The sequence below is a fragment of the Tetrao urogallus genome, assembly GCF_951394365.1.
Source record: "Tetrao urogallus genome assembly, chromosome: 1".
Classification (NCBI taxonomy): domain Eukaryota; kingdom Metazoa; phylum Chordata; class Aves; order Galliformes; family Phasianidae; genus Tetrao; species Tetrao urogallus.
The window spans coordinates 144,131,112-144,148,315 of NC_136813.1; the positions used below are offsets into that span (position 1 = coordinate 144,131,112).

A 17,204-nucleotide genomic window follows, 5' to 3' on the forward strand; every position below is an offset into this window, starting at 1 on the left:
GTTCCATTGCCACCTACCAACAGCTCAGTCAGCAGCGGTGGCACTGACAATTCAGTGACCTCAAAGACTTGTGGCTGGTCCCCAATTGGACTGACTGTCCTGACCAAATCTCCCATTGTTGTTTTTCCTGTGAAATTGTCGTTCCAGAATGATGTTTTTCCTTTTGAATCCTTGAACTATTTACTGTTGGTGCCATCTCCATGGCTCTGTCTGCAGTTTTTACCCTTCCAATCTTTCTAAGTATTTTCTCCTAGATCTTATTAAGTAGTTTGAGTCAGTTACACAGTTGTGCCTGGATTACTGGTACACAGGCAGTTAAATCCCTGGATTGTGTGTCAAAGGCAAGCTTACAGCAGGGGTTACAGTAGCCCATTAATTTAAAAGTGACAGAATTTTGGAGCTCACTCATCACATTGTTTTGGGGGGATCTCATCTCAGTTGTAACAGGACACTCAAGAAATAGTTCCCTAACTTGAATTGTTGGTACTGTTTCTTTTTTGGGTTTTCTGGTTAAAAATATTTTGGATCAGGCAGGTTGGCACTTCTCGAGTCTTACAGTCTGGGAGATTCTGTGGGAAGTGAAGCTAGGTGAAGCCTTTGACTTCAGGATCATAGTTTCCAGATGAACCTAGTTTAGTAACCACTGAAGTTACTTCTGTACTGGAGCTGTGTGATGGTCTTCACAAGCTGGGCTGTTGGAACATCTCACAGCAGTGCCTTTGCTTAATGTGGCACTGCCTCACTCTTTGTCTTGACACTGGCAGCCTCGCTGCTGGGCTGCAGGGAGCACAAGCCAGCCATGGGAAACGAGTAACTCCCTTGATCATAGAAGTGGTCCTGCTGGGGTACATCTGAGTTGCATGTGCAGGAAGTGGTGAAGAAGCGAAGTTCATGTTGTGACTTCCCGTGCCACATGTGCTCTGCTGATGAAAAGCAGGCTTTGGTTTGCAGGCTGTCTGGTATGTTTCAGGCTCCTGAGTTATGAACACAGAGGAAGGGTAAGTGCCTGCCTTAAATTTGTCAGTGCTACAGTTTCACACTCCGCCAGCTTCAAAACGGGGATGACAATCTATCTGCAAACAGTTTTTCCTAGCTATATGCTGTGGTTACCCATGCAAAGCCATCACAGAGGAAAGTCTCTTTCAACCTTCAGAATTGTGGCCCCTGTCCAAGAAAAAAAAATATTTATTGCAAGCTCTTCTTTTTGTCCACAATTTGCCTCCCTCTTGAGATAAAGAGTAAGTGATTGCAGAGGGCAACTACATTATTCTATTGCATGACAGAATCATTTGATTAATTGAGAACTGCTTCAGGTCCTTGGTCTACACAGAAGGTTTTTTCCTGCTACCAGCTTCTTTGGGGATGTGTGCAAACTTTTCCATGAAATTGCTGCAGAGAAAAAGATTTGTTGGAATGAGCTGATACACTGGATTTTTTTAATTTCTTGAGAGACTTACAGCTTCTTGGCCATGCTATCTCTTCTGCCTGCTAATGTCCTTCAGTATCTAGTAACTAAAGTCAACTAATGGTAGGTGCACGCTCATCTATGTGTAAATCACAGCACTGCTTATAAGCTTTCTGCAAGCTAGACTCAGCAGTCTGAGGAGTGTTTAGATACTGACCTGCATACACTTCTTTCAGCTCTGCTCTGCCACCAATACAGTATGGAAGCCATCGCCAAGTTTGATTTCACTGCTTCTGGAGAGGATGAGCTGAGTTTCCAGGCTGGGGATATCCTGAAGGTAAGTGTGGCTCTAAGAATGACTAAAGATCAGTGCTGATATTCTGCCAAGGCTTTCTGCCTTGGCAAAGCATATGAATGCTAATGTCTATGAACTGGGATAGGAATGCAGGATATTAGATTCCTATAGGTCAACCAGCAACCTCCACTGGGTCCACTCTACTTGACTCTACTTGGTCCCTAAACTATGCATGTAGCTGTCCTGTAGTCCTCTAGTAATCAATGGGGAAGTATAATCATCTTTACAGTGGAAGAGATCCAGTTCTTTGTTAGAACAGTTTTTGAAGATCCTGTCTGTTTTCATTGAATATGGAGGTAGTCTAGAGTGACTGTTTTTAGGATGACTGTGTTTGAAGGCAAGCAGGATGAATACAAGCCAGAGAGTTTGCTGTATTCCTCGTTTCCAACTCTTAAACTGTTAAAATGATGGCTAACATGCATTGTAGAACTTACATCTAACTTTTCACCATAAGTAATTACTGTTAGTTGCCTCAGGGGCTTTAGGCAGTTGCAAATGGAAGAGGAAATGTCCATGAAACAGTCTGTTACACACATAATAGAAAAATTTAAGAGGTCCTCAGCTAGTAATGTTACACAAACTCCTGCAGGAACTGAGCAGTGGAAGAATAGCAAAATGGCAGAAGTTATCGTAAGAAATACAGAGTATAAGAGAGTCTCTTGAATGTTGATGTGCATGTGCTACAGTAAAACAGTTTGTTAACCCTACTGAAGTGTCAAAGATGAAGCCACACTCTGCTCCACCCGAATTATTTGCCCACTTTTCAACCCACAACATAGTTGTTCTGCTTCGGTTGAAAATGACTGGGCAAAACATTTCTCTAAGGCCTTAACTCCTCCACTAGCCAAAGGGATATTGCAAAATAATGAGATATAAAATCTTGTTCTACCAAGAAACCTTCACCACCTCCCTGTACAGACCCAGCTGTTCCATTTAATGACCAGATATTATGTCTCGGCTCTGCCTCTTCCATCAGCACCATTTCTTATTTTATTGCCCTTTTAATCCTTAAAGCTTAAACAAAGCTAATGGCATCCAGAATTCATTAAGATCAAAGACTTTTTTTTTTCCCCCAGCTATATGTGAAGGGTTGATGAACACTCCCATTCTTATTCTTCCTTAATTTCAGAGTAGTCCTCACACCCCTACCATCCCCTGATCTTTACCTGATATCTGCTTCCTCAGGAGACTGGTTTCATTAAAGCCCTGGCTACAGTGATGGCATTGGCCAGGTCACCTTTCCTTCTGTTAGTTTCCCTTTCTGTACAATCATTAGAAACTAGAGCTTCCTTTCAAATTACATCGGAAGCTGCTGATGAAAAAGGGTCAAATACATCAGTATTAATATTAGTAGTTACTAAGACTTCACTATCAGAAGTCAGACAGCCTATTGCTTTAAGGTCCTTCAGCTGAACAAACTCGCACTGCCCAAGACCTAGTAGCAGTAAAATAACCTGAGCAGTGCCTCTCCATCTGGCAAACACACACATACATTCATACCCCATCCCAAGCCCCCTTCTGCTGCCTGCTCAACCTGCTGGCTGTCTGCTCTGATTTATGAAGAAGATAAAATGAACAGTATTGATGCAGAGACTAGAAAACAGGAAACACGAGGCCCTCAACCACCAGTGACAGGAGGAAATCTACCCTCTCTCTCACACACACACATCCCACATCCTTCTCTGAGAGGATGACACACAGAAACCTGACAGTCGTGCACTAAGGACCAGGAGGTATGTCGTCCTAGAAACATTGCTGCCAACAGGACTTGAGCAGGGTGTGGTGTGTGGCTGTCATTCCCTTTGGTTGGCCACAGCAGCAAAAAAAGAGAACCTTAATCCTGAACCCAGGGGTGGGAAAGCAGTAACAGGACAAGAAGGGATCTCCATGGCTTTCTATTCTCAACCTTTCTTTATCCAAATGCATGGAAGAGACATATGTGGCAGGCAAGGCAATGGAGAATCAGCCCCAAAGACAGTAGCATCCTGTTGCCAGCACCAAGCAGTTAGAATGTTAGCCTCCCAGAAACATGGGATTGGCTTATAGAACAAGTATTATTATTGTTAAACAATAGATTTCAAATAAAGTCTCTTCCACTTGTTTTCTCCTTTTAAAACTGTCAGGATACATCCTCTCAGGCTCCCCTCCAAAACCAGAATGAGCAGAAACACGTTCTACTTTATAAAAAGGAATTCTGTCCCATGAATTGCAATGTCAAACAGAACACCAAAGACCGCAGTGTTTGCAGGAAAGCCACGAACTTGCTGTGTCTCTGTCCTCTTCCTGCTAGCTGAGGTCTGCACCAGAGACCATCCACAAGGGAGCAGTGAATTTGGGCAGTCTGTGGTCAGCAGTGCACTCCCTATGGACCTTTATGGTCAGCATTAATGTGAACAGTCTTGAAGCTGCTCCATGTGCTCTGTAGGCTGGCTTCCTGCTGCCCTAAATATTGGAATTGTGGGTGTTGCTTTACAATGCTTTCTGCCTCCTTTTATCTACCCTGGCAAAGCTCACGGCCGCTGAAAACTTACCCCACTAAATAGCCCACTAAATAATTAGGCTACTAAGTAGCCCACTAAATAGTCCAGAGAGTTGATGGATGCATCTGGTGATATTCAAGGTTAAGCTGAACCAGGCTCTGAACTGCTCTAGCTGTAAGTGTCCCTATTCATTGCAGAGGAGTTGGACCAGATGGTCTTTAAGGGTTCCTTTCAATTCAAATGATTCTATTAAGTACTCTCGTGCAGAATGGTGTGTTGAGAGAATAGGATGACTTCTGTGCAGCCATAACACACACACACGCAGGTGCAGCTTTATATCCCTCCATACATGTCAGAGAAGTTTTCACTGATTTTTCTTTTCCCTGTGAATCTGAGATGATCCAGCACTATTAAAAGCAGCACAGAGAACTCCTTAAACCCCCATTAAGTCCCTCCAAGCTGGTTTCCCTCATCTCACAGACATCAGAGATATGCAGACTGCATCCCCTGCCACCTGGAGAGGCATACAGAGGAAGGGATAAAGTTAACAAGCAATCAGTCTAATGCCACTTGGCCTTCTTCACTGTTTTCTTTGCACTGAAGTGGCCATCAGCCAGTAATTCTGCTTTAAGGTCGGTAAGAAGTAAAGTATATGAGGAATTCTCTTTCATTTTTACACAAAATTCTGGTTTTCAGTCAGTGTGTTAGTGAGTTTTGCCTTTCTCAGGAGACATGTTTATTCAATCTGTCTCTCCATTGCAGGTTTTGAGCTCCCAGGAAGAGTGGTACAAAGCTGAACTCCGAAGCCAAGAGGGCTATGTTCCTAAGAACTTCATTGATTTCCAAGTTCCCCCGTAAGTGTCATGGGAAATGCATGCACCAGCATTGCACATTTCTAAAGGATAGTCAAGGCAGGCATGACAGAGGAAGCACTGCTTATAACACACAATCATAGAAGCATTCAGGTTGGAAAAGACCACTAAGATCATCTGGTCCAGCCATCAGCCCATCACAGTTTGAGGCTGGCATGAAGCCACGCACAGTTCTGCCAGCGCACCTTCATCCTACCCTGGAGCATCCTCTCTTCTTTCAGAACCGAACAGTTCTCTTTATCGCTCTCGAGTGACTCCTTTGTTACTGCTGCTCGTAGGGATGCCACTGGGATGCGGCAGGAGCTGCATGGAGCTCTCCTTGGACAGAACGAGAATAGTCACGATGTGAAGTCTTGGCGACCGAGGCAGAGGCTGGGCACAAAAGGAAGAGCAAGAACTCTCTGTAAATGAACTATAAAAGCGTAATTCCCTCCTCCCAACTCTTTCACCGCATTCTCTCTCGTTTCCCCACCCTGTCATCCGCATTCCCTCCCCCTGCGACGTGTGCGAGCTCCTCTCGATACACTAGAGGTCAGTGCAACGCCGCACCAAGTGTGACAGCTCGTGGATTGGCAGAGATGATAGACCAGCCGTGCCACTCGGCTCCCACACGCGTGCAGGCGCAAACACACATCCCTCTCCACGCTTTGTGTCTGCGCACCCAAACATAGATCTGTCACAGGGCAGGCATGCCTCACGTCTGTCTCCCTACTGGGAAGATGGCACTTTGAGAAAGGACTGAGAGCTGTTGAAATGCTTGCTAAGCATGCTGCCCAGACCTGTGTCATAAAAATGCCAATAGACTGCAGTTTGATAGCCTTTCTCCTTGCAGTTGGCAGAAATACTCCCTGGAGCCCCTCTAAGAACTGCGCAGATGTGGCACTGAGGGACATGGTCAGTGGGCACACTGGGGATGGGCTGACGGTTGGACTGGGTGATCTTAGAGGTCTTTTCCAACCTCACTGATTCTGATTCTATTCTATGATCCTAAAATTGTCCTCTTTCAAAATGAGCACAGCAGCATTTCAGAGGACGTGGGCAGAGCACATCTCAAGCCCAGTTCTGTTGGCTCTGACGTGCCGGTGCCCTCAACAGGCAAACGCCATTGTGCCCTACATGTAAGCACCACTGCTCCCTTTGGAGGTGGGATTGCTGGTTTCTTTGGACGTGAGCCCGCCTGCTCAGCTGAGCCAAAGAACTTAGTTTGCTCTGCAAAGATGGGCTGTTGCATTGAGGCCTCAAGGGGCCAGGATCTTCCAGTGCATTGTGCTTGTTCACTCTTTCGCAGGGCTGTGGCATCCCACAGGGAAATGTGGGCAGCTTCTTATTTTCACACACATTTTCCTCGTGATGTTTTCTCCGTGCGAGAGGAGCTGTGAAGAAACATTTCTACTTTGACACTTCTCTAAGAGCAGGACATCTGCACTTGGAAACAGCTTGTGGCAAGTGCTAGAGCCAGATATAGGGAGGAAAGTCATTTCTTTTTTTTTGGTGGACCATTTTTTCCAACTGTGTATTGCCAGTAAGCAGCGAGACTTCATATCAATGCTGATTAAATTCTGATTTCCCATTGACTGTTGATGATACATAGGTAAACCACGACGGTGGTGACGAGAAGAATAACAGAACTGAAAAGATGAAGCTATAGAGCTTGCAAAACTATCAGTCCTTGATTTTAATGCAAAACAGCTAATGAAGCTGCAGATTTCAGATCTTATTACCTGCAGACGTACAGAAGTATACACTATGTTTTTTCTCTCTACTTAAAAATTCCTATGGACACAGTATTATTTTACTATTTTATGGTGACTTTTCTCATTATTTGTCCAGTGCCTTATACTACTGGCTACATTTACATGAGTGTAGTTATGAATTCTGTGGTTCTGAGATTTTGTGGTGGTATAAGTCTTGCAGAAGCCAATTTATTAGCACTGAAACTTTCATGCCTTGCTTCTGTTAAAAATTTATGTTTGTTCCTCACAATATATCCATCACACTCCAGTAATTTTCAATCAGTTTTCCAAGAGCAATTTGATGTATGTCTGAGAATTGTGCGTGCATATGTATGTGCATATATATATATATATATATATATATATATATACTTTTCTAATTTAAAATCTCTTTGAGTAACACCTTACTGCACTGTGCCTGTAATTAAACTTTTAGCTTAGCAGGCCAAAGCTTACTTTGGCCTCTTTGCATCTAAGTGCTTTTACTGCTCAAAGCAAATGGTTCACACCCATCAAGACCTTGTATCTTAGCGTGTCTGTGGGATGTGGGATCCTCTGATTCCTTTCTTTTGTCTTTGCGCCATCCTATTTATTCATATTCTCCTTACCCTCAACTTTTCTGTTCCTTATCTTCATTCACACCTTTATTCACGTTTCCATGACTTCTCCCACTTGACAGCTGGTTTGATGAGAAGATATCCCGCCACGAAGCTGAGAGCATCCTCATGAGCAAAGGAGTTGGTTCTTTCATTGTCCGAGCCAGTCAGAACTCTCACGGTGACTTCTCCATCTCTGTCAGGTATCTGCTTCTCACAACACTTTTCTGCATCTTTCTGGTTAATGATCTCCCTAGCTCCTTCTTGACAGGAATCCTAATGGGACCTTGTCTCTCAAGAAGTTTGAATGCCTCCAGCCAGGCAGTGCCTCTGTGTCACATGAATGAGAATGAGTTAGGCACCCGATTCCCCAATGTTTCAGTCTCCTTTCTAGTGATACAGCAAATGTCCCATTCCAAAGCTGCATTCCCTGGAGATCTGCTTCTCTGAAAGAACTGCAGCAAAGCAGAGTGGTACATGGGACATCTCCTGCAGTGCAGAACACGTGCCTTCCATTTGTATTATTTGGCAGCTTCAGTTACTATATCCAAGAATTCCATACTACCCATTAAGACAAGACTGTTACATTATTAACTTATTTCCCACCGATCAATTGGATAGAATTGGCTTTTAGTTGCTAGCAGCCCAGCTGCTTTACATCCACTTATTGTACCTCGGCCCTTCTCATTGTTTCAAAGCAGAGCTGTTAAATGCTGGTCAGTTTCCAGATTTTCAATTAATCAATATTCAGTCAATAATCAGTTATAAACTAAAGTACTGATTAGCACTGCCTTTCCCAAGCATAGTGAACTTTCTGCTTCAAGAAGCTCAAAAAGTATCTGGGGGGGATGCAGGAAAACATGTTGCCAGGATCACTTAGTTCACTGTGGACCCCTCTTTCTGTGTCCCAGTTCAAGAGACCATGGCTACCTGTACGTCAGTGATCTGAGCACTGTCAGGCACTTTCTCTGGCCCAAAGGTCAAACAGTGCAGCAGAGTTCAGACCCACATGGCTAAATTCTCTTCACCTCACAGAACAGAATAGCTGTATTCAAGAAGTTCACTGGCAATGGTTCCTGGCCCATGCTGCACCCATAGCCACCACGCTGCACTGTCTGGGAGACTTTTTTGGTTTAGGCTAAAACCATGCAATAACATTAGCAGTCATGTAACTGTAGCACTACAAGATAGACTCCAGTCTCTGTCTAGTCCCTGTTTAGATTATTTGTATAGATGTAGCCTTTGAAACCAGTGCCTTGAGTTTTTGGAGTTGCACAAAGGAAGTAAGAACCAAAACCAGATCACAAGATCACATGTGGTCCAAAGAGGAATTGTCCAAATCAGTTAAGAGGTAAGGGAAGGAGAGCTGCATGGCAGAGCAGGGCAGGAGGTGAGACTGGTAATTTTTTCTTGTAATAGCAACTAATAATTTTTTGTTTTCTTTCTTTTTGGTAGGGAGACAGACTAGTAGACATGATATTACACTAGATATTGTGCAGTTATAATGTGTGACTACGTCTTGCGACTATGTCTTCACGAGGTGGTGATGTCCATGGTGCAGAAGGGTATAATACATCTCATAGTCAATTCAGTCTGGTGTTAACAGGAACCTGAAGAGGTCAGGGGGTAGATTACAACTGCATGTTTGAGTATTATACAAAGTACATAATAGCTATTGGATATTTTGGGCTCTGAAAGCCTTTCCTTCAGAGGACAGGCTTTACAGCCCCATGCCTCGCTCCGACAGTACTCTGTGACTGAGCAGCCCTTCAGCGTTCTATGTTTGTCAGTTAATATGTCTTTTGAAATACAAAACCACCTCTAGGTCCAGTGCATACAAAAGCTGACATTGCTTTACTTTCCAGAAGTCTCAGTTTGGCCAAGTGGCAGAAAGCTCTATTCTGATTCCCTTCTTTTTCAAGGAAGATGACGGTGCAGTCCAGTTAATCTCTTACTTTCTAAATTGGATTCAGGCATGAAGATGATGTACAACACTTCAAAGTGATGAGGGACTCAAAGGGAAACTATTACTTGTGGACAGAGAAATTCTACTCACTGAACAAGCTGGTAGACTACTACAGGACAAGTACTATCTCCAGGCAGAAGCAGATTTTCCTGAGGGACGACAGCCGAGAAGAGAAGGTAAGCACAAGCTGTCCTCAAGAGTTATTGAGTAAGAAACCCTTCTATTGAAGGAATTTGGCCCACAGGAATGTCTTGCAGAAAGTGTGAGAGAGGGTCTGCCCTTGGAAAACTAACCACAACACTGTGCTGGTGGGTGCTGCAACACAGATTTTTAGTTGATTCAGTAGTGCATGTGGTTATGTAATTGAGCAGAATTTTCAGATTTTGTTTTGGATATTAACAGAAAGGGCTCAAATCCACATAGAGGAGTTCTGCTAAAGTTGTTCTGAGGCTCTGGAGATGAAATTCTAAGATGCCTTGCACAAGCAAGGGAGGCAGGTTCTACCATATGAAATGCCTAGCTCTTTTCATAAAGGCTCGTACAAAGTTTACTGTTAGGTTGTCTGAGGAGAATTTGAATCTGATGTCCTTTTGTCCTTGAATACACTCAGATTGCAGCTGTTATCACAGTGCAAAGTTTGTTCAGAAGAATCATGTATTTTCTGTTACTCAGTGAACACAATTAAGGGTGTGGAGGCTAGTGGCTAGTAAGGGCTGAAAAGCACTGCTGAGGAGAGCACAGCAGATGTGGGAACAAGGTATGTACTCAGGGAAGATGTAGTAGATGAGAAGATAAGAAAGCAGGGAAATCCTAGCCCAATGAATGCCTGGTTTTGTGCCAGGAGGACAAGCAAACGCCATAGCAGCGGTTGCTCTGCACTGCACACACAATACTGGGAGTGATCATGCCCGGTCACTGCAATAACCAAGGTCCAACCCTACTGGGAAACGGATTCTGGTGTTACATTACCAGGATGTGCAGACAGAGGTGAGCAGGAAGTACAGGACCTGCTCACCACAGCAGTGAAGTTTTATAGGCTGCACGTGGGTCTTTCTTGCTGGCTCTGAAAAAGAGAGGATTTATATTTTAGTCTGAAGAGGGGACTTGTGTTGTTGTCTCCTTTTAGTTCACTTATTCAGCACTTTAAAAATGCATTAGTGGGATATAAAATAGAGACTCTGGGACCTGTGAGAGAGCACAGCAAAGAATAGTCTGGGAAAGGAGAAAGGAAGACTTGTATGCAAGATTACCAATAAAATAACCTGTTTGAGCTGACTGTGAGCAGGAAGGGAAAGGCATTTGCTACAAGATGCAGACAGGCAAATAAAAAGCAGGAGTCAAGTTTGCTTTGGCAAAGGCTCTATGCATTTGTTATGGTGATGGGCTCAGCAGGGTATGTTTAGCACTCAGCACAGTAGGGTTTCAGTTCACAGTTAGAATTTTTAGCTGCTACAGCCATATGATAAAATGATAGCAATATACGGATTTCAGTGCAGAGACAAATGAAGTCTGAGGGCATTATTTCTAAAAAGAGTTTGCTTCTTTTGCCAAACCTCATGTAAGGGACCACATTTTCAGGCCAGCATCACCCATTACCACCCACTTTTCAAATGGTAACAGCTATGACAAAGATCTACAATCCAGGAGTCTTGATTTGTCCTTCCGTTCAGAGGAGCCTATCTCTGGAAGATCCTCCAACATAAAGGGTAGTGATAATAATCCATGGGTAATGATTGCTAAGCTTCAGTCAGGATCGTGGTGGGAAGCAAAACCTGACCTCACTTTTGGAATCTTTCTTCCCTCAGGAAAGGCGTGGTGGGAGCCTGGAACGAATGAGCCGGGATGGATTCCATGTGGGTGGAGCAGCTGGAGAAGCTCATTCTTCTATCTCCAAGAGATATGTGGACCATCCTGTCCCCATGTTGCACCAGCAACAGGTAAAGTATTTGGACAACGCTCTCAGACATATGGTTTGATTTCTGGGTGGTCCTTTGTGGAGCCAGGAGTTGGACTTGATGATCCTTGTGGGTCTTTTCCAATACAGGATATTCTGTGATTCTACCAGGAAAGAGAGCACATGAAGCCTGGCCACACAAAACATTTGCCTTGATTGCTTGATAGCAAGTGAACAGCCACTTTATCAAAATCTGCCACCCTGAATCTGTGTTTGGAGGCAGTCAATCAGTTCTTCCTATGGGAACAGCAGCAATGATGGATGGTATCAGCCTGGGGAGCTCTTTTGGATTGAAATAAATGTCAGCTTTATTTAGTTCTGTGATCCTTGGGACTGATTGACAAACAAACAAAAAATAGAAAATGGTTCGCCATGGTCCTTCCCACTGGGAACCTGAGAGTACTGGGTTCCATCCCAAAAAATGGAAGACCAGGGTTAGTGCCATGTGAATGTACAGGAACACTTTCCAGTCTTGTACACAGTTTCAGGAACTCCTCTCAAGTCTGAGGGACAAATGAGACCTCACTGCCTATTCTTTTTTTCTATGTGATGCTGCTGACGGTGACACAAAACACATCAGGAATAAAAAATGATTATGGTAACACTGGGAGATTTTGACTTCCTCCAGAATGTTCTTCCTCATTTTCCTCTTCATTCAGGGCCCTCTCTGCACTCTTTCATCATGAGGCACCCCTGATGTGTGATGCCTCTTTGCTCCCGTGTTAGCACAGGAATGGAGAGGACAACAGCAGTATCTGTTGATGTCTTCAAGGTTCTTGATTAATCTGGGAGGAAATCATTTTCACAAAAATCCTGTGCATACCATAACACGAGCCTCTGTGAAAAAATTAACTATCCCAGCTAAAACCATAGTGGTAAGGTTGGCTTGTGTCTCTTGACGGAGACAGGGTGATATCAGCCAAGGAGAGGACTTGTCCTGCTGAAGGGAAGAAATCCAAACCTGTGTCCTCTAAGGCATGAGAGCTCCTTTGGCCAGGGACAATCATGAAAGAGCTGATCTCTCACCAGATAGCCTGTCAGAGGACTGCTGATGGAACAAAACGGCCTATGATAAAGCCTAGGGCCTGCACTTGTTGGTGCACAGTCTACTTCTGAGTCACATTTGTTACGAAGCAGAAACACTCAGGAGTGAAGCACCCATATAGTAAATCCTGAAAAGCCAGATTGAAGTCACTCACCTCCAGGCAAGGACAGCTGAGGTGCAAATTGTGTTCCAGTCTCAGATACATTTCATGCTGACAACGTAAGGCCAAGGGAGCATGTAGAAGACTAAGTCCAATAAAAGAAGCAAGAGCCAGATAGCTTTTTTCAGAAAGCACAAGCTGTTGTTCTTCTTCCCCTCTGTTGATACAAGCGCTCAGATCCTGTGACACTGAAGCACTGCTGCAACCTGAGCTAACATGATAACAGATGCTGTCACATCGTTATCATAAGAAACCCTCAGTGCACATACAGCCTGTAGAGATGAAGACACTCAGCACCTCTTGACTGTGCAGACAGAAGAGAACTTGCTTCCTCAAAGCTTTCCATTGGTAGGATTTCAGATGTGCAGCCATTTGGCATCTTTTCTTTGAATGTTTTTTTTCCTCTTTTTGATTTGTTTTTTTTTTCCTCTTTCATTAATGGGGCTACTGGGTTTTTAGGCCTGTTCTCTGCTCTGTACAGCATGGGTTAGGAAAAGGGAAGTAGAGAGACTGAGTCTCAGTAACTCCAGATAGGCAAAGTGTCCCCTTGGCAAACTGGCTTTTCACCTGTGACTTAGAACAGGCTAAGCTTTTTTCCAAAGCTTCCAGAGGCCAAAAAAAGACACTGAAGCTTCTTTCCAGCAGATGTGGAACGTAGCTGAGGGCAGCCAAATTTCAACTTCTATGGAGAAAAATCCAAAATAGAAGAACCTAAGGTGACCTCTTCCATGACAGGAATTGCTTCCAGGACTGCAGCCCAGCGACTGTACTGGAAGCAGACATCTAAGATCACTTACAGGAGGGTTGGACCCTGACTCCTTGACCACCAATGACTCTTAAAACCCCTCACTCGTAATCGTTTAAATGTCTGTGACATCTCTCTTGCTGTTTTCCTTCTAGGATAGGTACGGGGGGAGCCTGGACAGGAAAGATGCACTGCATGGACTAAGATATCATAGCCAAGGAAGTGCAGCAGCTATGCAACGCAGACACACGGACCCACTGCACCAGCAGACACCGGTGGGTAACGTACTTGCAGGGCTGCACCTACCCAACTCAATGGTTCTCTTAGTGATGGCCAAGCAGTTTGGGCAATGCCATCTGCACAGAGGTCGCGCTTGAAACAGTGTATTGAACGTGTTGGGACGTATCTTAGAAGACATTTCTGAGTCTCAAGGCTCTATTGTGGCCACTTGAATCTCATCCTGTGGCTCTTTGAAGGTAGGACTAGAGTGTTACATTAGCATAGTTCTACAACTGTACTCAAAATCATTCTTAGTTAACCGACCTATCAGAAGAAGGAACTTAGCATCAGCTCACCACAGTAGGGGTCTGGGGCATTGTGAGAAGGCATGAGCTCACTGAAGGATCTGGATCAAGCATGTAGCTCATGGTTTCCTGCTCATCTCTGTCTCCTTCTCAGCGAATACTATGGGTCCGTGCCTTGTACGACTTTGATGCTGTGGAACATGATGAGCTGGGCTTTCGCAGCGGAGACATCGTAGAAGTCCTAGACAGCTCCAACCCATCATGGTGGAAGGGACGTCTGCGTGGGGAACTGGGTCTCTTCCCTGCCAACTATGTCACACCGGTGCTACTGTGAGGCTGCATTTGTGCCCCAGAGGTTCATATCAGAGCTGCTCGTCTGACATGACAGGGACAGAGAAGGAGTGCATCTTCCCTTGTCCCACCCAGGACATTTGGTGGTTTTAGTTTTGTCTTAATTTATTGGCAATTGATCTTCTGAGACGCTGGTAAGAAAGAGAACCCTCTGAAGGATTCTGTTTCCCTGTTTTGCATGTTCATGACTGAGAGGGGAGCAAGAATCCTGGACTGTTGATTGAAATCTTGCTGGATCCTCCCTGCCCATCATTCATTTGTTTAAGTATTGATAACTTCCTGCAGTTGGGTTCGTTCAGTGGAAATGGCACCTCAGAGAAATCAGGCTTTGGTATCTGGGTAGAACCTACCCCTTTTATTTTGGATCTGGTTGGATTTATAGTCCATTCAAGCTCTGTTTCACCTTTCTTTCAGAGGTAGGACAAGTGCCCAGGTGAATAAAATGATGACTGGTAATCACATTTCTTTTAGATAGGGACGAAAAGTCCTTAGGCTGAGGCACAAGGCAACCATGACTTTTCTAAATATTTTTTGGCTTCCACCTCTAGCACTTTCTGTGGGCTTAGACTCTGTGGATACCAGGTGAAGGGACAAAATCCTGTAAGTTTTTGTACAAACAACCTGGTGATGAAGATATGGGAGGGTGAGAAGCTAATTTCAGTGCTTCTACAGACAGTAGAAGACAGTCTGTGGAAGCACTACAGACAGTCCTGCTCTCCTGCAGTTCTGTCTGCACCCTATTGCAACCATCTGTCTCATTTTCAAGCTGCTTTCCAAGGTACCTGTGCATCCTTGTAGATATCCTGGTTATAGAGCAGATCAAGCCCTTCAGCTAAATGAATATCCTCTGGATTGAATAACAGTGGGCAAGCCTTACTGGTTCCTTTCTAAAACTGCACTGGGGAGGGGCTGGGAAGAAGAGGTTTTTCAGGTTTGGTGCCAGAAGTTCTGTCCCTGAGAAGGTGGGGTGTTCTGGATCACTGAGTACACGGCTCTGACTTGCCAGTGGAATGCCTCATGCAAATCATTGAGCTGTTACTTCACAGTATGCAGAGAATAAAGTTGCGGCCATTGAATAGTCTGTTCTCTGTTCCAGTTTCTTTTAGATGAATTAAGGTAAATGAATAGGATTTCAAATCATGGCTGAGTGAATGCCAAGATGTGATACAAATATATTGCAAACGAATATTAAAAATGATCCAAACCATGACAAAGAGACACTGCCACATAACCACTGCTCACGCAAGTTTATATTAAACAAGCTGCCTGATTTTTTCACAACATGTGGCACCTCAGCAGTCAGCAAGGAAGTGGTGATTTATCATTCTTGGGAAAGAAATAAAAGGCAAGTGAAAAATTCTAAAAACAAATCAGACTCGGCAAGAAAAATGTTCTTATCTTTTGTTAGTCCCAGTGGGAGAAAAAAAAATCCAGGAAACAGGTTTCTGGTGCCCAATTCAATGTTGCTGGCCTAAATTAAGCTGCCACTAGGCAGGGTATTAGCAGAAAGGACCTATTGTCAAAGGTTTGAGAGAGCTCTACCAAAAGCAGATTATTAATGGCTGAAGTAAAATGAGAATAATTAACATAGCATATAAGCTCTCAATAGAATAGAAATCTTTGAAAGGCACATTAAGAGCTAATCTCCATTGGCTACCAGAGTGGTTCAGGAAATGGAGAGAGAGCACACAACTCCCTGGGCTGGACGTGGCCCTGTTCTGATGCAGGGGCTCTGTTCCAGGCCGTTAGCATCTTACCTTTAAAGTGATGTCCATGTGGCTGGGTTTGGAACAAGCTACCTCACTAATGGGTGTGTAACTTCAGTGACTCTATAGGTTGAAGTGTTTTCTTTTGATCCACTCTTTTTATTTTTTCCTTTTTCTTTTTAACTAAACTAATGTCAAATATGGAAGACAGGGAGTTAACATTTGATGAGAGAGGGTCAAAACCCAAAGCAAAGATGGAAGCAAAGAGGATTAAAAAAAAACAACTGTCAAAACAGAAGAGGGATAAGAATGATTATTATTTCATACTCAGGTCTGGCTGAAACAGAAAAATGGTATGTTCATCCCTATTCCCACAGCGTCAGATCATCTTTCAATTAGTTCTTTCTGACTAGTTACTTTCAAAATTGGAAGTAGTGCCTCCTTTTCCTTTCCTTGGCACTCTAAAGGCACTCTTGGTAGCGAAGATGTAGCTGCACAAAATTAATTGAAGATAACGCACATAGCAGTTTGATGGCTCTTTCACACGTTTGAAAGCCCTTTACAGAGATTGACTAATTAAGCAAGTCTAAGTAGTATGTTGTAAGTACCCCCACGTTAAGTCATAACTCTTTTGAGGAAGAGGTAAATTTGCACGTGATTTTTTAATTGACGGTTAAGGAATTAATACTTCAAGTAACTAGCATTAAAGGACTCTGTGCTAATTACGACAGCACATAAGGACCGCAGTAAAATCATGGTTTCCCATTATACAGGCAGCACCTAATAACACCAAAATTACTAGGCAGCAAAGGTTTCATGGCATCCATGATAACTAGACTGGTGCCATGTTATGCGCTGCCTTGTGAGCTGGGATCTGCAAGACCCAGTGTCATTTTGTTCTGAGGAACAGAGGCAGTGCTACTTGCAGGTACCTGTTCCTACCAGCAGCTGGAAGGCACAGGAGTCAGACTGCATTTTTGTACCCTCCCACAGTGGAAGTTGTTTTCTTCCCAGTAAAACAACAGCACAGAGAACCGTGGCCCTTCCCACATTGATGGTATCCTTGGATACAAGGAGGGTAGTTTTGCTGAGGTAGAAGATGCATCCTTGGAGACACTCAAGATCAGGCTGGAAGAGCTCTGAGCACCCTGATCTAGCTGAAGGTGTCCCCATTCACTGCTAGGGAAATAGACCAGATGGTGTTTAAGGATCCCTTCCAACTCAAAGGATTCTATGATTCTATGCTGTGCCCACAGGACAGATGAGTTCTCCATGCCCCGTCTTCTGCTGTAGCCTACCCATGAAATCTCAA

At 44.0% G+C, this 17,204-nt stretch overlaps 1 protein-coding gene across 1 annotated transcript; it reads left to right on the forward strand.

Moving 5' to 3' along the window:
- Positions 1-1,664: 1,664 nt before the first annotated feature.
- Positions 1,665-14,169, forward strand: GRAP2 (GRB2 related adaptor protein 2; the record flags this gene model as incomplete). Its single annotated transcript, XM_079549452.1, has 7 exons — positions 1,665-1,742; positions 5,003-5,094; positions 7,525-7,644; positions 9,415-9,583; positions 11,213-11,344; positions 13,467-13,586; positions 13,990-14,169. 7 exons carry the CDS (start codon positions 1,665-1,667, stop codon positions 14,167-14,169), a joined length of 891 nt encoding a protein of 296 aa, XP_079405578.1.
- Between the last annotated feature and the right edge of the window lie 3,035 nt (positions 14,170-17,204).